The following is a 21,185-nucleotide window of genomic DNA, read 5'->3' on the forward strand; positions in this document are numbered from 1 at the left end:
TCAGCGGTTAGTATTGAAGTCACCGGAGCGCGGGGATTAAGGTAAGCGCTCCGGTAAGCTTCCTTTACTTCCCTGCATCGGGGTTGTCTCGCGCCGAACGGAGGGGGGGGGGGGGGGGGGGGTTGAAAAAAAAAAAAACCCGTTTCGGAGCGGGACAACCCCTTTAATGCTTTGCATGCAACGATTGCTCTTATTTCATTAGGTTTTTGTATGTAATCAGATATACTTCAGTCTAAGCCGACCTGAGTATAAGCCAAGGTACCAACTTTTACCCCAAAAACCTGGGGTCAATTATTGACTTGAGTATAAGCCAAGGGGTAATATTAGGTACCTCGGCTAACACTGGGATCGGCTATACTCGAGTATGCATTGTGGCTGCTGCTACAGGCCAAGTGGGCAGTATTGTCCGGGTCTCCTGGACTCATGGTTAGTGTGGGGAATAGCGGTATAACCAGGAGCTTAGAAGTTCGCCCGCTAGCTTCACGTTTTGTCTACAATGTCAAGTAATACCTGTTCTTTATAATCAGCCTATCTGTTAGTAGTGGTTGCATTTTTGGCTTCTGTATGCAGTGTTTTCTATCTCTGTGTATTCTGTTCTGTCTCTGTTATATGCCATGCGTGTGTCCTGTTCTGTGGCTCCTAGGATCAGCTATGGCCCAGTTCCGAAGACCGCTGGGCCGCCCTCTTATTTGGGCGATGTCTACGCTTAGGTTGGGCCACTGTCGACCCCCCCCCCCCCCCCCCCCCTTTAGCACAGGGTTAGTTGCATGGATTCCATGTGAATTTCCTGTGTGCATGTATACTACTAGACTACTAGTCCTTTGGTCACGATGGTGTTGGCAGTCTGCTCAATCTGCCCACACGATCATAACAGTCTGTTCAGAAAGCCACATAGTACTGATTACATTTTGGGCCCCATTTGTACATACTAACATATCATTAGGGCCACAATGGGTACATTTCTGAAAACAATACAAACAGGGGTATCCATTTTGGGGTGTCAGTGCACATGAAAATGATGATTTTTGGTGGAAAAAAACTTAGAATAGCACATTAGCCGAAATAAAGCCTTATTATAATTTTTTTTTTTATCATAATTCCATTAATTCCTGAAAATGTGGGATCTAAATACTCCTGACACCACTCAGTGAACACAAAGGGGTGTACTTTGTAAAATAGGGTCATTTTAGGGGGTATGTATTCTGACACCCACGAGCCTTTGCAATCTTGGCTTGGTGGAGGAAAAAGGATTTAGCAAAATGAGGAAAAATGAGGTTCAACTTGAATGTCTCCAAAATGGTTCCAAACAAAAGATGTTTTTGCAAATGTGCGTCCAGAATAAAGTGAACAGATGGAAATATATGTTGGCAAAGATTTGTAGAGTATGCTTGCACATATGAGATATAACATTTGCAAATGTTAAAAAATTACAATGTCTTCAAAACTGTCAATATTAATTTTAATAAATATACCCAACTTCTAACTGCCCATTTTTACCACTTAAACGAAGTACAACAAGGCACAGAAAAAACAATGTAAGAATCACGTCGATTTGCAAACATGCCCATCTTGAAAGCGTCCTACTGAGCCAACATCTAGGACCGTCAGTCTCTGCTGCTTCAACAATGATTGTGAGCAAACGCAGTGTGGTAATCCTGAAATAACTTAGATAACCTGTAAAGAAGAAAGAAAAAAGTTTGCAAGAAAATAAATAAAAGCTTAGTCTATCCAAAAATACCCCCCCCCCCCCCCCAAAAAAAAAAAGGTGAGTCACCGGCAAAAAGCAGTCCATAAAACGAAGGGGTTCAAGATTGCTGAACGTCGAGGGTCTCTTCACTGTCGGACAGCCTTCCCATTCTCAAGGACGTCAGATCTGCAGGAAATGACGAAAAATCAGCAGGTTAACAGTCACATCACACCAGTATTACTGATCCCTAGATCCGTTCCACCCACTTACATTGACCACTACTCCCCCAACCTGGTCAGAAGGAAGGAACAGACACACACACACACACACAGAACCACACACACACACAGAACCACACACACACACAGAACCACACACACACACAGAACCACACACACACACAGAACCACACACACACACAGAACCACACACACACACAGAACCACACACACACACAGAACCACACACACACACAGAACCACACACACACACAGAACCACACACACACACACAGAACCACACACAGAACCACACACACACACAGAACCACACACACACACAGAACCACACACACACACACAGAACCACACACACACACACAGAACCACACACACACACACAGAACCACACACACACACACAGAACCACACACACACAGAACCACACACACACAGAACCACACACAGAACCACACACACAGAACCACACACACAGAACCACACACACAGAACCACACACACACAGAACCACACACACAGAACCACACACACACAGAACCACACACACACAGAACCACACACACACAGAACCACACACACACAGAACCACACACACACAGAACCACACACACACAGAACCACACACACACAGAACCACACACACACAGAACCACACACACACACACAGAACCACACACACACACACAGAACCACACACACACACACACACACACACAGAACCACACACACACAACCACACACACACACACACACACACAGAACCACACACACACAACCACACACACACACACACAGAACCACACACACACACACACAGAACCACACACACACACACACACACACACACACAGAACCACACACACACACACACAGAACCACACACACACACACACACACAGAACCACACACACACACACACACACAGAACCACACACACACACACACACACACACACACAACCCCACACACACACAACCACACACACAACCACACACACACACACACACAACCACACACACACACACAACCACACACACACACACACAACCACACACACACCTGCAAATATGCGCAAAATAAGCACGTATGAGCAGATGCACGCAATGAAAATTTTAGCAGATGCAGCATCTTACCTCGACGAGTTATGTCAGCTTGTGTGCAAGCGAAGCGAAATTCTTCTCAAAACGCGTCCAAACGTCAGGATCATCTCCACACGCAAGTTTGCAAAAAAGCTCACAAATCTCTGGTGGCCGCGTCTCCACACGTAGCGCACAAATCTGCCAAAAAAGACAGGTTTCGTCAGGTGGCGTCGCGCAAATCTCAGGTGACGTACTCACCACACGTAGCACACAGCGCATCAATCTCAGGTAGGTACTCAGCACACAGCGCATCAATCTCAGGTAGGTACTCAGCACACAGCGCATCAATCTCAGGTAGGTACTCAGCACACAGCGCATCAATCTCAGGTAGGTACTCAGCACACAGCGCATCAATCCCAGGTAGGTACTCACCACACAGCGCATTAATCTCAGATAGGTACTCACCACACAGCGCATTAATCTCAGATAGGTACTCACCACACAGCGCATTAATCTCAGATAGGTACTCAGCACACAGCGCATTAATCTCAGGTAGGTACTCAGCACACAGCGCATTAATCTCAGGTAGGTACTCAGCACACAGCGCATTAATCTCAGGTAGGTACTCAGCACACAGCGCATTAATCTCAGGTAGGTACTCAGCACACAGCGCATTAATCTCAGGTAGGTACTCAGCACACAGCGCATTAATCTCAGGTAGGTACTCAGCACACAGCGCATTAATCTCAGGTAGGTACTCAGCACACAGCGCATTAATCTCAGGTAGGTACTCAGCACACAGCGCATTAATCTCAGGTAGGTACTCAGCACACAGCGCATTAATCTCAGGTAGGTACTCAGCACACAGCGCATTAATCTCAGGTAGGTACTCAGCACACAGCGCATTAATCTCAGGTAGGTACTCAGCACACAGCGCATTAATCTCAGGTAGGTACTCAGCACACAGCGCATTAATCTCAGGTAGGTACTCAGCACACAGCGCATTAATCTCAGGTAGGTACTCAGCACACAGCGCATTAATCTCAGGTAGGTACTCAGCACACAGCGCATTAATCTCAGGTAGGTACTCAGCACACAGCGCATTAATCTCAGGTAGGTACTCAGCACACAGCGCATTAATCTCAGGTAGGTACTCAGCACACAGCGCATTAATCTCAGGTAGGTACTCAGCACACAGCGCATTAATCTCAGGTAGGTACTCAGCACACAGCGCATTAATCTCAGGTAGGTACTCAGCACACAGCGCATTAATCTCAGGTAGGTACTCAGCACACAGCGCATTAATCTCAGGTAGGTACTCAGCACACAGCGCATTAATCTCAGGTAGGTACTCAGCACACAGCGCATTAATCTCAGGTAGGTACTCAGCACACAGCGCATTAATCTCAGGTAGGTACTCAGCACACAGCGCATTAATCTCAGGTAGGTACTCAGCACACAGCGCATTAATCTCAGGTAGGTACTCAGCACACAGCGCATTAATCTCAGGTAGGTACTCAGCACACAGCGCATTAATCTCAGGTAGGTACTCAGCACACAGCGCATTAATCTCAGGTAGGTACTCAGCACACAGCGCATTAATCTCAGGTAGGTACTCAGCACACAGCGCATTAATCTCAGGTAGGTACTCAGCACACAGCGCATTAATCTCAGGTAGGTACTCAGCACACAGCGCATTAATCTCAGGTAGGTACTCACCACACAGCGCATTAATCTCAGGTAGGTACTCACCACACGCAGCGCAAAGCACATTAATCTCAGGTAGGTACTCACCACACATAGCAGCACAGCGCATTAATCTCAGGTAGGTACTCACCACACATAGCAGCACAGCGCATTAATCTCAGGTAGGTACTCACCACACGCAGCGCACAGCGCATTAATCTCAGGTAGGTACTCACCACACGTAGCAGACAGCGCATTAATCTCAGGTAGGTACTCACCACACATAGCAGCACAGCGCATTAATCTCAGGTAGGTACTCACCACACATAGCAGCACAGCGCATTAATCTCAGGTAGGTACTCACCACACAGCGCATTAATCTCAGGTAGGTACTCAGCACACAGCGCATTAATCTCAGGTAGGTACTCAGCACACAGCGCATTAATCTCAGGTAGGTACTCAGCACACAGCGCATTAATCTCAGGTAGGTACTCAGCACACAGCGCATTAATCTCAGGTAGGTACTCAGCACACAGCGCATTAATCTCAGGTAGGTACTCAGCACACAGCGCATTAATCTCAGGTAGGTACTCAGCACACAGCGCATTAATCTCAGGTAGGTACTCACCACACGCAGCGCAAAGCACATTAATCTCAGGTAGGTACTCACCACACATAGCAGCACAGCGCATTAATCTCAGGTAGGTACTCACCACACATAGCAGCACAGCGCATTAATCTCAGGTAGGTACTCACCACACGCAGCGCACAGCGCATTAATCTCAGGTAGGTACTCACCACACGTAGCAGACAGCGCATTAATCTCAGGTAGGTACTCACCACACATAGCAGCACAGCGCATTAATCTCAGGTAGGTACTCACCACACATAGCAGCACAGCGCATTAATCTCAGGTAGGTACTCAGCACACAGCGCATTAATCTCAGGTAGGTACTCACCACACGTAGCGCACAGCGCATTAATCTCAGGTAGGTACTCACCACACGCAGCGCACAGTGCATTAATCTCAGGTAGGTACTCACCACACGCAGCGCACAGCACATTAATCTCAGGTAGGTACTCACCACACATAGCAGCACAGCGCATTAATCTCAGGTAGGTACTCACCACACATAGCAGCACAGCGCATTAATCTCAGGTAGGTACTCACCACACATAGCAGCACAGCGCATTAATCTCAGGTAGGTACTCACCACACACAGCGCAGAACTCTTCCTCTCCCACGTTGTAAGCAGTATAAAAGGCTCCAACCATCAGCTTCCTCTGTAGATGCCAGGACTCGGAATTCGCGGGCAAATTCAAGTATCGGTGACGTCACCGGTCACGTGAGGCGCGGGCACAGCTCTCATCGTGCACGGCAGCTGAACTGTACTGCTCGTGCACAATGGGAAGTCACATGGTGCCGATTCCAGCCACCTCATTGGCTGGAATCGGCAGCAGGAATAACTGAAGCGTAAACTACTAATATGCTGGTGGCAGGGCAGGGCGTCCAGCACAGCCACAGACCGGCGGCCGCATCTCCTCCTCCCCCGGCAGAGCAGGAGGCGGAATCTTTCGTGCGGATGAAGTTTCTAGACGGGAGGATTTCGTCGCTGCACAGCAAGATGGCGGCCTCCACACGAGCGCCAGTGATAGTGCGGAGAGTGGGGGCGCCGGTGCGGGTGTTCTGCAGATACCGCCACAAGCAGAAATGGGTGAGCCCCCCGCCACGTCACATGACCCGGGGGATAAGAGGACCCCCGCCACATCACATGACCCGGGGGATAAGGGGACCCCCGCCACGTCACATGACCCGGGGGATAAGGGGCCCCCCGCCACATCACATGACCCGGGGGATAAGGGGACCCCCGCCACATCACATGACCCGGGGGATAAGGGGACCCCCGCCACATCACATGACCCGGGGGATAAGGGGCCCCCCGCCACATCACATGACCCGGGGGATAAGGGGACCCCCGCCACGTCACATGACCCGGGGGATAAGGGGACCCCCGCCACGTCACATGACCCGGGGGATAAGGGGCCCCCCGCCACATCACATGACCCGGGGGATAAGGGGACCCCCGCCACGTCACATGACCTGGGGGATAAGGGGACCCCCTCCACATCACATGACCCGGGGGATAAGGGGACCCCCGGCACATCACATGACCCGGGGGATAAGGGGACCCCCGGCACATCACATGACCCGGGGGATAAGGGGCCCCCCGCGACATCACATGACCCGGGGGATAAGGGGACCCGCGCCACATTACATGACCCGGGGGATAAGGGGCCCCCCGGTACATCACATGACCCGGGGGATAAGGGGACCCCCGGCACATCACATGACCCGGGGGATAAGGGGCCCCCCGCCACGTCACATGACCCGGGGAATAAGGGGACCCCCGCCACATCACATGACCCGGGGGATAAGGGGCCCCCCGCCACGTCACATGACCCGGGGAATAAGGGGACCCCCGCCACATCACATGACCCGGGGAATAAGGGGACCCCCGACACATCACATGACCCGGGGGATAAGGGGACCCCCGCCACATCACATGACCCGGGGGATAAGGGGACCCCCGCCACATCACATGACCCGGGGGATAAGGGGACCCCCGCCACATCACATGACCCGGGAAATAAGACGACCCCCACAAAACATCACATGACCCAGGAAATAAGAAGACCCCCGGCACATCACATGACCCGGGGGATAAGGGGACCCCCGCCACATCACATGACCCGGGGGATAAGGGGACCCCCGCCACATCACATGACCCGGGGGATAAGGGGACCCCCGCCACGTCACATGACCCGGGGGATAAGGGGACCCCCGCCACGTCACATGACCCGGGGGATAAGGGGACCCCCGCCACATCACATGACCCGGGGGATAAGGGGACCCGCGCCACATCACATGACCCGGGGAATAAGGGGACCCCCGCCACATCACATGACCCGGGGAATAAGGGGACCCCCGGCACATCACATGACCCGGGGGATAAGGGGACCCCCGCCACATCACATGACCCGGGGGATAAGGGGACCCCGGCCACATCACATGACCCGGGGGATAAGAGGACCCCCGGCACATCACATGACTCGGGGGATAAGGGGACCCCCGCCACATCACATGACCCGGGGGATAAGAGGACCCCCGGCACATCACATGACCCGGGGAATAAGGGGACCCCCGCCACATCACATGACCCGGGGGATAAGGGGACCCCCGCCACATCACATGACCCGGGGAATAAGAAGACCCCCGGTACATCACATGACCCAGGGGATAAGGGGACCCCCGCCACATCACATGACCCGGAGAATAAGAAGACCCCCGGTACGTCACATGACCCGGGGGATAAGAGGACCCCCGGCACATTACATGACCCGGGGGATAAGACGACCCCCGCCACATCACATGACCCGGGGGATAAGACGACCCCTGGAACGTCACATGACCCGGGGGATAAGACGACCCCCGGGACGTCACATGACCCGGGGAATAAGGGGACCCCCGCCACATCACATGACCCGGGGGATAAGGGGACCCCCGCCACATCGCATGAACCGGGGGATAAGGGGACCCCCGGCACATCACATGACATGGGGGATAAGGGGACCCCCGCCACATCACATGACCCGGGGAATAAGGGGACCCCCGCCACATCACATGACCCGGGGAATAAGGGGACCCCTTGTATAACATGTGAGGAGGAGGTGAAGGTTGCAGATCTGGTCATGTGACTGTGTTCTCTTCCAGGCCAGCACTGTGGCGGGCTCCACGGGCCCCCAGCTGGCCCTGCAGTACTTCGATATGAATTACAGCGTGCAGTTTGGAGCAGTTTGGCCGTCGGTCCGGATCAGCCTCCTGTCGGAGCAGAAGTATGGCGCCCTCATCAATAGCTTCTCCAGCGCGGAGCTCGTGACCCGTGGCCTGCGCGCCATCAATGCCACCGACTTCCTGCAGGAGGCCCGCGCCGCGCCGGAGATGTCCCCCACCTCCAGCCTCGCCTGTTACACCTTCCCGCGCACCGACATCAGCCGCTTCTCTCCGGCCAGGTACCGAAGGGCCCCGAGGGCCACACACACCTGCTGGCCTGGGGCCGCTCATGCTCTGCTCTCCCCACAGGTGCGGCACGTCGGGGCTGCTGGGATACTACCTGCTGGATGCCGCCTCCCTCCTCCCTGTCCTCGCTCTCAACGCCCGCCCGGATCACCGCGTCCTGGACCTGTGCGCCGCGCCGGGGGGGAAGACGCTGGCACTGCTGCTGGAGGGCTGCAGTAAGAGGCTGCTGGGCTGGGGGGGGGGGGGGTCTGCCATCCAGGCTGCCAACACTTCTGCTCTCTGCTGCAGGATACTTGGTCGCCAACGACGCGTCCGTCTCCCGCACCAACCGCCTGCGCCGCGTTCTGCAGTCCTATGTGCCGCGGGAGCTGCGCACAGAGGAGCGGGTGCGGCTCACCTCATGGGACGGCGCCGAGTGGCCGGAGGAGGCCGCCTATGACCGGGTCAGTAGTTGGGGGTGCGGGCGCACGGTGGGGTCACTCTGCAGCCGCTCCAACATGTCATCCTTGGCCGTAGGTTCTGGTGGACGCGCCGTGCACTGCAGACCGTCACTCCCTGCTGCAGGAGGAGAACAACATCTTCCATCGCATCAGGAGGAAGGAGCGCCAGCGGTTACCGCTGCTGCAGACCCAGCTCTTGCTGTAAGTATGTGACCCCCAGTCATTACAGAGCATCACCCATGACATCATTGGCCACCTGTCTGCAGAGCATCACCCATGACATCATTAGCCACCTGTCTGCAGAGCATCGCCCATGACATCATTGGCCACCTGTCTGCAGAGCATCGCCCATGACATCATTAGCCACCTGTCTGCAGAGCATCACCCATGACATCATTGGCCACCTGTCTGCAGAGCATCACCCATGACATCATTAGCCACCTGTCTGCAGAGCATCACCCATGACATCATTGGCCACCTGTCTGCAGAGCATCACCCATGACATCATTGGCCACCTGTCTGCAGAGCATCACCCATGATATCATTAGCCACCTGTCTGCAGAGCATCACCCATGACAACATTGGCCACCTGTCTGCAGAGCTTTGCTCATTACATCATTAGCCATCTGTCTGCAGAGCATCAGACATGATATCATTAGCCGCCTGTCTGCAGAGCATCGCATCGCCCGTGACCTCGTTGGCCACCTGTCTGTAGAGCATCACCCATGACATAATTGGCCACCTGTCTGCAGAGCATCACCCATGACATGATTAGCCACCTGTCTGCAGAGCATCACCCATGACATCAGTCACCTGTCTGCAGAGCATCACCCATGACATCATTGGCCAGCTGTCTGCAGAACATCACCCATGACATCATTGGCCACCTGTCTGCAGAGCATCACCCATGACATCATTAACCACCTGTCTGCAGAGCATCACCCATGACATCATTGGCCACCTGTCTGCAGAGCATCACCCATGACATCATTGGCCACCTGTCTGCAGAGCATCACCCATGACATCATCGGTCACCTGTCTGCAGAGCATCACCCATGACATCATCAGCCACCTGTCTGCAGAGCATCACCCATGACAACATTGGCCACCTGTCTGCAGAGCATCACCCATGACAACATTGGCCACCTGTCTGCAGAGCTTTGCTCATTACATCATTAGCCATCTGTCTGCAGAGCATCAGACATGATATCATTAGCCGCCTGTCTGCAGAGCATCGCATCGCCCGTGACCTCGTTGGCCACCTGTCTGTAGAGCATCACCCATGACATCATTGGCCACCTGTCTGCAGAGCATCACCCATGACATCATTGGCCACCTGTCTGCAGAGCATCACCCATGACATCATTGGCCAGCTGTTCAGAGGTTCTTTCTGCTCTCCTGCAGCTCAGGCCTGCGGGCGGCGGTGCCAGGCGGGGATGTCGTCTATGCCACCTGCACGCTATCGGCGCTGCAGAACGAGTGTGTAGTGGAGGGAGCGCTGCGGCGGGCGGCGGAGGAATTCGGCATCGGTGCGGAGGTCCAGGATCTGCGCTGCTTCCAGGAGATCTTCAAGAAGACGTTCAATTTCCAGCAGGACTGCCGCCTGGGGGCGCTAGTGATGCCGCACCTCACCGCCAACTACGGCCCTCTCTACCTCTGTAAACTGCGGCGACTGCACTGAGAGGGGGGCGGCCCGGACCCCAAAACTGCTGCCGGACCCTCATCCTTACCTTGTAATAAAGATCATGCGACAACCAAGTGCGACTCGTATTACTGACTGAACTGTGCGGATAGCGTCCCCTCCCCCGCTGCACAGGGCTGATAACAGGGAGTAATAGACTGTACTCACTTGTCCTACAGTCCCCTCCCCCCCAGCCTGACATGGCTGATAACGGGGAGTAATAGACTGTACTCACCTGTCCTATAACCCCCAAGCCTTACATGGCCGATAACAGGGAGTAAGAGGCTGTACCTACCTGTCCTACAGTCCCCTCCCCCCCAGCCTGACATGGCTGATAACAGAGAGTAATAGTCTGTACTCACCTGTCCTACAGTCACCTCCCCCAGCCTGACATGGCTCATAACAGAGAGTAATAGTCTGTACTCACCTATCCTACAGTCACCCCCCAGCCTGACATGGCTGATAACAGGGAGTAATAGACTGTACTCACCTGTCCTACAGTCACCTCCCCCAGCCTGACATGGCTGATAACAGGGAGTAATAAACTGTACTCACCTGTCCTACAGTCAGCTCCCCCAGCCTGACATGGCTGATAACAGAGAGTAATAGACTGTAGTCACCTGTCCTACAGTCACCCCCCAGCCTGACATGGCTGATAACAGAGAGTAATAGACTGCACTCACCTGTCCTACAGTCATCTCCCCCAGCCTGACATGGCTGATAACAGGGAGTAATAGACTGTACTCACCTGTCCTACAGTCACCCCCCAGCCTGACATGGCTAATAACAGGGAGTAATAGACTGTACTCACCTGTCCTACAGTCACCTCCCCCAGCCTGACATGGCTGATAACAGGGAGTAATATACTGTACTCGCCTGTCCTACAGTCATCTCCCCCAGCCTGACATGGCTGATAACAGGGAGTAATAGACTGTACTTACTTGCACTACAGTCATCTCCCCCAGCCTGACATGGCTGATACCAGGGAGTAATAAACTGTACCTTCCTACAGTCATCTCCCCCTGCCTGACATGGCTGATAACAGGGAGTAATAGACTGTACTCGCCTGTCCTACAGTCACCTCCCCCGAGCCTGACATGGCTGATAACAGGGAGTAATAGACTGTATTCACCTGTCCTACAGTCAGCTCCCCCAGCCTGACATGGCTGATAACAGGGAGTAAAAGACTGTACTCACCTGTCCTACAGTCATCTCCCCCAGCCTGACATGGCTGATAACAGGGAGTAATAGACTGTACTCACCTGTCCTACAGTCACCCCCCAGCCTGACATGGCTGATAACAGGGAGTAATAGACTGTACTCACCTGTCCTACAGTCACCCCCCACCCTGACATAGCTGATAACAGGGAGTAATAGACTGTACTCACCTGTCCTACAGTCAGCTCCCCCAGCCTGACATGGCTGATAACAGGGAGTAAAAGACTGTAGTCACCTGTCCTACAGTCATCTCCCCCAGCCTGACATGGCTGATAACAGGGAGTAATAGACTATACTCACCTGTCCTACAGTCATCTCCCCCAGCCTGACATGGCTGATAACAGGGAGTAATAGACTGTATTCACCTGTCCTACAGTCATCTCCCCCAGCCTGACATGGCTGATAACAGGGAGTAATAGACTGTACTCACCTGTCCTACAGTCATCTCCCCTAGCCTGACATGGCTGATAACAGGGAGTAATAGACTGTACTCACCTGTCCTATAGCCCCCAAGCCTTACATGGCTGATAACAGGGAGTAAGAGGCTGTACCTACCTGTCCTACAGTCATCTCCCCCAGCCTGACATGGCTGATAACAGAGAGTAATAGACTGTACTCACCTGTCCTACAGTCATCTCCCCCAGCCTGACATGGCTGATAACAGGGAGTAATAGACTGCACTCACCTGTCCTACAGTCACCCCCCAGCCTGACATGGCTGATAACAGGGAGTAATATACTGTACTCGCCTGTCCTACAGTCATCTCCCCCAGCCTGACATGGCTGATAACAGGGAGTAATAGACTGTGCTCACCTGTCCTACAGTCATCTCCCCCAGCCTGACATGGCTGATACCAGGGAGTAATAAACTGTACTTATCTTCCTACAGTCATCTCCCCCTGCCTGACATGGCTGATAACAGAGAGTAATAGTCTGTACTCACCTATCCTACAGTCATCTCCCCCAGCCTGACATGGCTGATAACAGGGAGTAATAAACTGTACTCACCTGTCCTACAGTCAGCTCCCCCAGCCTGACATGGCTGATAACAGGGAGTAAAAGACTGTACTCACCTGTCCTACAGTCATCTCCCCCAGCCTGACATGGCTGATAACAGGGAGTAATAGTCTGTACTCACCTGTCCTACCGTCACCCCCCAGCCTGACATGGCTGATAACAGAGAGTAATAGACTGTAGTCACCTGTCCTACAGTCATCTCCCCCAGCCTGACATGGCTGATAACGGAGTAATAGACTGTACTCACCTGTCCTACAGTCACCCCCCAGCCTGAAATGGCTGATAACAGGGAGTAATAGACTGTACTCTCCTGTCCTACAGTCATCTCCCCCAGCCTGACATGGCTGATAACAGGGAGTAATAGACTGTACTCACCTGTCCTACAGTCACCTCCCCCAGCCTGACATGGCTGATAACAGGGAGTAAGAGACTGTACTCACCTGTCCTACAGTCATCTCCCCCAGCCTGACATGGCTGATAACAGGGAGTAATAGACTGTACTCACCTGTCCTACAGTCATCCCCCCAGCCTGACATGGCTGATAACAGGGAGTAATAGACTGTACTCACCTGTCCTACAATCACCCCCCAGCCTGACATGGCTGATAACAGGGAGTAATAGACTGTACTCACCTGTCCTACAGTCATCTCCCCCAGCCTGACATGGCTGATAACAGGGAGTAATAGACTGTACTCACCTGTCCTACAGTCATCTCCCCCAGCCTGACATGGCTGATAACAGGGAGTAATAGACTGTATTCACCTGTCCTACAGTCATCTCCCCCAGCCTGACATGGCTGATAACAGGGAGTAAGAGGCTGTACTCACCTGTCCTACAGTCACCCCCCAGCCTGACATGGCTGATAACAGGGAGTAATATACTGTACTCGCCTGTCCTACAGTCATCTCCCCCAGCCTGACATGGCTGATAACAGGGAGTAATAGACTGTACTCACCTGTCCTACAGTCATCTCCCCCAGCCTGACATGGCTGATAACAGGGAGTCATAGACTGTACTCACCTGTCCTACAGTAATCTCCCCCAGCCTGACATGGCTGATAACAGGGAGTAATAGACTGCACTCACCTGTCCTACAGTCACCCCCCAGCCTGACATGGCTGATAACAGGGAGTAATAGTCTGCACTCACCTGTCCTACAGTCACCTCCCCCAGCCTGACATGGCTGATAACAGGGAGTAATAGACTGTACTTACCTCTCCTACAGTCACTTCTCCCAGCCTGACATGGCTGATAACAGGGAGTCATAGACTGTACTCACCTGTCCTATAGCCCCCAAGCCTTACATGGCTGATAACAGAGAGTAATAGTCTGTACTCACCTATCCTACAGTCATCTCCCCCAGCCTGACATGGCTGATAACAGGGAGTAAGAGGCTGTACTTACCTGTCCTACAGTCACCCCCCAGCCTGACATGGCTGATAACAGGGAGTAATAGACTGTACTCACCTGTCCCACAGTCACCTCCCCCAGCCTGACATGGCTGATAACAGGGAGTAATAGACTGTACTCACCTGTCCTACAGTCATCTCCCCCAGCCTGATATGGCTGATAACAGGGAGTAATAGACTGTACTCACCTGTCCTACAGTCATCTCCCCCAGCCTGACATGGCTGATAACAGGGAGTAAGAGGCTGTACTTACCTGTCCTACAGTCACCCCCCAGCCTGACATGGCTGATAACAGGGAGTAATAGACTGTACTCACCTGTCCCACAGTCACCTCCCCCAGCCTGACATGGCTGATAACAGGGAGTAATAGACTGTACTCACCTGTCCTACAGTCATCTCCCCCAGCCTGACATGGCTGATAACAGGGAGTAATAGACTGTACTCACCTGTCCTACAGTCATCTCCCCCAGCCTGACATGGTTGATAACAGGGAGTAAGAGGCTGTACTTACCTGTCCTACAGTCACCCCCCAGCCTGACATGGCTGATAACAGAGAGTAATAGTCTGTACTCACCTGTCCTACAGTCACCTCCCCCAGCCTGACATGGCTGATAACAGGGAGTCATAGACTGTACTCACCTGTCCCACAGTCACCCCCCAGCCTGACATGGCTGATAACAGGGAGTAATAGGCTGTACTTACCTGTCCTACAGTCATCTCCCCCAGCCTGACATGGCTGATAACAGGGAGTAAAAGACTGTACTCACCTGTCCCACAGTCACCCCCCAGCCTGACATGGCTGATAACAGGGAGTAATAGGCTGTACTCACCTGTCCTACAGTCATCTCCCCCAGCCTGACATGGCTGATAACAGTGAGTAATAACCTGTACTTACCTGTCCTACAGTCATCTCCCCCAGCCTGACATGGCTGATACCAGGGAGTAATAAACTGTACTTACCTTCCTACAGTCATCTCCCCCAGCCTGACATGGCTGATAACAGGGAGTAATAGACTGTACTCACCTGTCCTACAGTCATCTCCCCCAGCCTGACATGGCTGATAACAGGGAGTCATAGACTGTACTCACCTGTCCTACAGTCATCTCCCCCAGCCTGACATGGCTGATAACAGGGAGTAATAGACTGTACTCGCCTGTCCTACAGTCACCTCCCCCAGCCTGACATGGCTGATAACAGGGAGTTATAGACTGTACTCACCTGTCCTACAGTCATCTCCCCCAGCCTGACATGGCTGATAACAGGGAGTAATAGACTGTACTCACCTGTCCTACAGTCATCTCCCCCAGCCTGACATGGCTGATAACAGGGAGTAATAGACTGTACTCGCCTGTCCTACAGTCACCTCCCCCAGCCTGACATGGCTGATAACAGGGAGTTATAGACTGTACTCACCTGTCCTACAGTCATCTCCCCCAGCCTGACATGGCTGATAACAGGGAGTAATAGACTGTACTCACCTGTCCTACAGTCATCTCCCCCAGCCTGACATGGCTGATAACAGGGAGTCATAGACTGTACTCACCTGTCCTACAGTCATCTCCCCCAGCCTGACATGGCTGATAACAGGGAGTAATAGACTGTACTCGCCTGTCCTACAGTCACCTCCCCCAGCCTGACATGGCTGATAACAGGGAGTCATAAACTGTACTCACCTGTCCTACAGTCACCCCCCAGCCTGACATGGCTGATAACAGGGAGTAATAGACTGTACTCACCTGTCCTACAGTCACCCCCCAGCCTGACATGGCTGATAACAGGGAGTCATAAACTGTACTCACCTGTCCTATAGCTCCCAAGCCTTACATGGCTGATAACAGGGAGTAATAGACTGTACTCACCTGTCCTACAGTCACCCCCCAGCCTGACATGGCTGATAACAGAGAGTAATAGACTGTACTCGCCTCTCCTACAGTCACCTCTCTCAGCCTGACATGGCTGATAACAGGGAGTAATAGACTGTATTCACCTGTCCTACAGTCTCCTCCCCCAGCCTGACATGGCTGATAACAGAGAGTAATAGTCTGTACTTACCTGTCCTACAGTCACCCCCCAGCCTGACATGGCTGATAACAGAGAGTAATAGTCTGTACTTACCTGTCCTACAGTCATCTCCCCCAGCCTGACATGGCTGATAACAGGGAGTAATAGACTGCACTCATCTGTCCCACAGTCACCCCCGAGCCTGACATGGCTGATAACAGAGAGTATAATGCCTCACCCTGAACTGAACAATGTAGCAGGATGACTGGCGGGGGCGGAGTTAAAGTGACTGTGGGCGGGGTAATCTTGTCACAATGTTACTGGAGAGGGCGGGGTCATGCTGTGCTGTGTGTCGGGGGCTGGGTTTCAGGCCAGGGCAGCCATGTGATTGGTGGGGCAGAGTTCCCATGCGGTGACGTGTTGGCGGGGTTCCCTGCTGTCAGTCCGCAGCGGTCCAGAGTTCACTGCCGCTCATCATGTCTGCGCTGTCCGCTGTGGATCTCCGAGAGCCCCGCGTTATCTGCCTGCTTCTCGGCTGCTTGGCCGGGACTGTGTGGCTGCTGCCCCGCTGGCTGACCGGGAGGAGAACCCGCGGTAAGATCCACGCTGCCCGGCTACGGAGGGAGAAGGCGTTGGAGCGAATGGAGCGGACGGCGGCGAGACTGAGCGCGGAGGTGAGAAGAGACACTGCAGCTACGTCATACCGTATCTTACTGCAGTCACCTGACCGCGACGGAAGATACAGGTGCCGTATACAGCGCTGCAACGGCTGGGGCGACGCCAACGGGCTCCTGCTCTAAGATTATACGGCAGTGACGTCACCGCTCTCCAGCTATCAGTTATATTATACAGCAGTGACATCAGCGCTCTCCAGCTATCAGTTATATTATACGGCAGTGACGTCACCGCTCTACTGCTATCAGTTATATTATACAGCAGTGACATCACCGCTCTCCCGCTATCAGTTATATTATACAGCAGTGACATCACCGCTCTCCCGCTATCAGTTATATTATACAGCAGTGACATCACCGCTCTCCCGCTATCAGTTATATTATACAGCAGTGACGTCACCGCTCTCCCGCTATCAGTTATATTATACAGCAGTGACATCACCGCTCTCCCGCTATCAGTTATATTATACAGCAGTGACATCACCGCTCTCCCGCTATCAGTTATATTATACAGCAGTGACATCACCGCTCTCCCGCTATCAGTTATATTATACAGCAGTGACATCACCGCTCTCCCGCTATCAGTTATATTATACAGCAGTGACATCACCGCTCTCCCGCTATCAGTTATATTATACAGCAGTGACATCACCGCTCTCCAGCTATCAGCTATATTATACAGCAGTGACATCACCGCTCTCCCGCTATCAGTTATATTATACGGCAGTGACATCACCGCTCTCCAGCTATCAGTTATATTATACAGCAGTGACATCACCGCTCTCCAGCTATCAGTTATATTATACAGCAGTGACATCATCGCTCTCCAGCTATCAGTTATATTATACAGCAGTGACATCACCGCTCTCCAGCTATCAGTTATATTATACAGCAGTGACATCACCGCTCTCCCGCTATCAGTTATATTATACAGCAGTGACATCACCGCTCTCCAGCTATCAGTTATATTATACAGCAGTGACATCACCGCTCTCCTGCTATCAGTTATACAGCAGTGACATCACTGCTCTCCCGCTATCAGTTATATTATACAGCAGTGACATCACCGCTCTCCAGCTATCAGTTATATTATACAGCAGTGACATCACCGCTCTCCCGCTATCAGTTATATTATACAGCAGTGACATCACCGCTCTTTTGATAATCCTCAGTGTCATCTGTTAACCCCTTCATCTCCATGATCGGGGGTCCCTCTGGTTATCTTTGATGATTAAACGTTGTCTCTTGATTGGTGGTCATGTGACCTCTGAAGGTGTATTCTACGGGGAGAAGCCTCTCCCATATGAGAATGTCTGCAGCTCTCCAGTAGTTGGCGCTCTCACTGTGGTTGGTGATTTCTATCACAGAAAGAGAGATATAAAAACAGATACTTACTGACACAGGAGGGCAGATATGTGCACCAACCTCAGCGTGCCGGCATTCACAGGAGGGAGCCAGTTACACCTGTGCAGGACACCGACAAGACGGCCACTCACACAGCCTCCTATATAGAGAGAGGGAGGGAGGGGGGCGGGGCTATGGTTCTATTGTATCTTGTCACCACCAGGAAGTCAGTGACAGCTGGGTGACGCCCCCTGTAGCTGATTGGCTGCAGAGCAAGCTGGCCTGCAGGTCCTGGCAGCCCCCTAAGGGTTTTTCCCCAGCATCACCTGCAGAGGATTCTGAGCCAGGGAAGGACCTCAGTAAACCTGGGAGCGGTGGCGCGGCAGCATCGGCACCATATGCATACCCAGCCACGGGAGGAGACGTTGAGGCATTGATAATCTCTCTACAGCAGCTGCAAGGGTCGGAGCGGATGCAACAGGGGGACAAATCGGAGCACTGAGACAGCAGAACCCCTGCTGGCCGGATGTTTGCCGTAATGGTTGCCATGGGGAGATGCTAGGGGGACAGCTGCTGCGGGGAACCTCCTTGCAGCAGAGTCTGCATACATTTTTCCTTGGGCTGCACGGTTAGGGGTTTGTCTTGAGGTGAGGCTTAGTTTATTCACTGGTAATGCTTCCTTCTTACCCCTGCAACATGGAAGTATTTACCGCTAATAATGGAGGCCTCACCTGAAGACAAACCCCTAACTCTAACCGTGCAGCCCAGGGAAAAATGTATGCAGACGCTACTGCGAGGACCTTAGAGAAATCACCCAATCAGGAGCTAGCGGCGTGACGGGGGCGTGTGCTCCATGCAACTCCTGTCACACCCCTAGCTTCCGGTGGTGACAAGATACAATAATAGCGGTGGCTGCTTGGTGTATACTCCTGCACAGCGCAGTAGATACACGGTGCCTTTTGGCCAAAATCCAACTAATATGTATTATTCACATAGTGCGGCTTTAAAAGCCGGCGGAGCCCAGGGTGGCAGGACCTATGTGGCTCACTTTTTGAGGTGTAGGGCAGCCCACCGAACTGATGTTGTGTTACTGCGACCGAGGCACACCACTGAGGAGATGGTGGCGTAGCCATCGAGGATGTCACGGTGGCACTACCAACTCTTCCCCGGAGGGACGCGTGTGACACTCTCCAGGCAATGCTGAGGTAGCGATTATCTGAATACATGATGTAGTGCAGGGGTCCCCAACCTTTTTGGCACCAGGGAGCGGCTTCCAGCAAGACCATTTTTACAAGGCCTTGCAGGGTTGGGTGGGACATGGGCGGGGCTTTGGTTATATGGGGCGGGGCTATGAAGGGGGTTGGAGTTTAGTGCATTCTTATGTAATTATGACATTTAGAATGTCCTGGCAGCACACACATAGGGCTGTATATAGTCTATCCACCCCCCTCCCCAGCACACACATAGGGCAGCATATAATTTATCCCCCCCCCCCCTCAGTAATAGACAGCCCCCACCTCTCAGTAATTAGCAGCCCCTCCCCCTGTAATAAGTAGCTCCCCCCTAGTAATACGTAGCCCCCCACAGTAATAGGCAGGTCCCCCCCCACGTAATAGGCAGGTCCCCCCCCCCCCCGAATAATAGGCAGCCCCCCCCAATAATAAGCAGCCCCTTCCCCTGTAATAAGTAGCCCCCACAGTAAGCAGCCCCCCCCCCCCGGTAAAAAGCAGCCCCCCCCCCCCGGTAAAAAGCAGCCCCCCCCCGGTAATAAGCAGCCCCCCCCCCCCCCTGGTAATGAGCAGCCCCCACCCCACCCCCGGTAATAGGCAGCCACCACCCCACCCCCGGTAATAGGCAGCCACCACCCCACCCCCGGTAATAGGCAGCCACCACCCCACCCCACCCCCGGTAATAGGCAGCCCCCACCCCCCCGGTAATAGGCAGCCCCTTCCCCAGTAATAACCCCCCCCCCCCAGTAATTACCACCACCCCAGTAATAGGCAGCCCCTTCCCCAGTAATAGGCAGCCCCTTCCCCAGTAATAGGCAGCCCCTTCCCCAGTAATAGGCAGCCCCTTCCCCAGTAATAGGCAGCCCCTTCCCCAGTAATAGGCAGCCCCTTCCCCAGTAATAGGCAGCCCCTTCCCCAGTAATAGGCAGCCCCTTCCCCAGTAATAGGCAGCCCCTTCCCCAGTAATAGGCAGCCCCTTCCCCAGTAATAGGCAGCCCCTTCCCCAGTAATTACCACCACCCCGGTAATAGGCAGCCCCTTCCCCAGTAATAACCCCCCCCCCAGTAATAGGCAGTCCCTTCCCGCTGTAATAACCAGCCCCCCCAGTAATAAGCAGCCCCTTACCCTGTAAAAAGTAGCCCCCCCAGTAATAAGCAGGTCCCCCCCCCCAGTAATAAGCAGACCCCCCAGTAATAGGTAGCCCCCCCAACCCATATACTTACCTCCTCCCTGCTGTCGCTCTCTGTCTGCTTGCCCTGACGTCAGTGTGCAGCCCGGAACGCTTCCTCCCCGAGTCCTCTCCTGCGGAACTAATGAGCAGGGGACTCTGGGAGGAGAATCCTGGCTGCACAGACGTCAGTGTGCGCCGGGATCAGCACAATTACCAGCGGGGAGCTGCGGCGC

The 21,185-nt window shown here is 53.3% G+C and overlaps 2 protein-coding genes and 1 long non-coding RNA gene across 4 annotated transcripts in view; 2 read left to right on the forward strand and 1 right to left on the reverse strand.

The window, feature by feature from the left end:
• Positions 1-1,437: 1,437 nt before the first annotated feature.
• LOC136622052 (uncharacterized) lies at positions 1,438-6,197 on the reverse strand. The gene is made up of 4 exons (XR_010791288.1): positions 5,906-6,197; positions 3,060-3,203; positions 1,775-1,873; positions 1,438-1,674 (listed from the first exon to the last, which is right to left on the reverse strand). It is a non-coding gene; the product is annotated as an uncharacterized lncRNA (long non-coding RNA).
• Positions 6,198-6,201: 4 nt separating this feature from the next.
• NSUN4 (NOP2/Sun RNA methyltransferase 4) lies at positions 6,202-10,967 on the forward strand. The gene is made up of 6 exons (XM_066598045.1): positions 6,202-6,406; positions 8,464-8,762; positions 8,833-8,984; positions 9,058-9,212; positions 9,286-9,410; positions 10,614-10,967. The coding sequence occupies exons 1-6, from the start codon at positions 6,275-6,277 to the stop codon at positions 10,888-10,890; spliced, it is 1,140 nt and encodes a 379-aa protein (XP_066454142.1). The 5' UTR covers positions 6,202-6,274; the 3' UTR covers positions 10,891-10,967.
• Positions 10,968-16,960: 5,993 nt separating this feature from the next.
• The window catches only part of FAAH (fatty acid amide hydrolase), a 56,377-nt gene continuing 52,152 nt past the window's right edge, over positions 16,961-21,185 (forward strand). For both annotated transcript variants that reach the window (XM_066598046.1, XM_066598047.1), the window contains exon 1: positions 16,961-17,208. In XM_066598046.1, coding sequence (XP_066454143.1) covers positions 17,011-17,208 — 198 coding nt within the window. In that variant the 5' untranslated portion in view covers positions 16,961-17,010. The remainder of the gene's footprint in view (positions 17,209-21,185) is intronic.

The sequence above is a fragment of the Eleutherodactylus coqui genome, chromosome 3, assembly GCF_035609145.1.
Source record: "Eleutherodactylus coqui strain aEleCoq1 chromosome 3, aEleCoq1.hap1, whole genome shotgun sequence".
Lineage (NCBI taxonomy): Eukaryota > Metazoa > Chordata > Amphibia > Anura > Eleutherodactylidae > Eleutherodactylus > Eleutherodactylus coqui.

Bases quoted from the DNA above. Each gene is read 5' to 3' on its own strand.
- NSUN4 (XM_066598045.1), top strand. From the start codon at position 6,275: ATGAAGTTTCTAGACGGGAGGATTTCGTCGCTGCACAGCAAGATGGCG. The intron at 8,763-8,832 runs GTACCGAAGGGC...CTCTCCCCACAG, and splicing joins AGCCGCTTCTCTCCGGCCAG to GTGCGGCACGTCGGGGCTGC. The intron at 8,985-9,057 runs GTAAGAGGCTGC...TCTCTGCTGCAG, and splicing joins ACTGCTGCTGGAGGGCTGCA to GATACTTGGTCGCCAACGAC.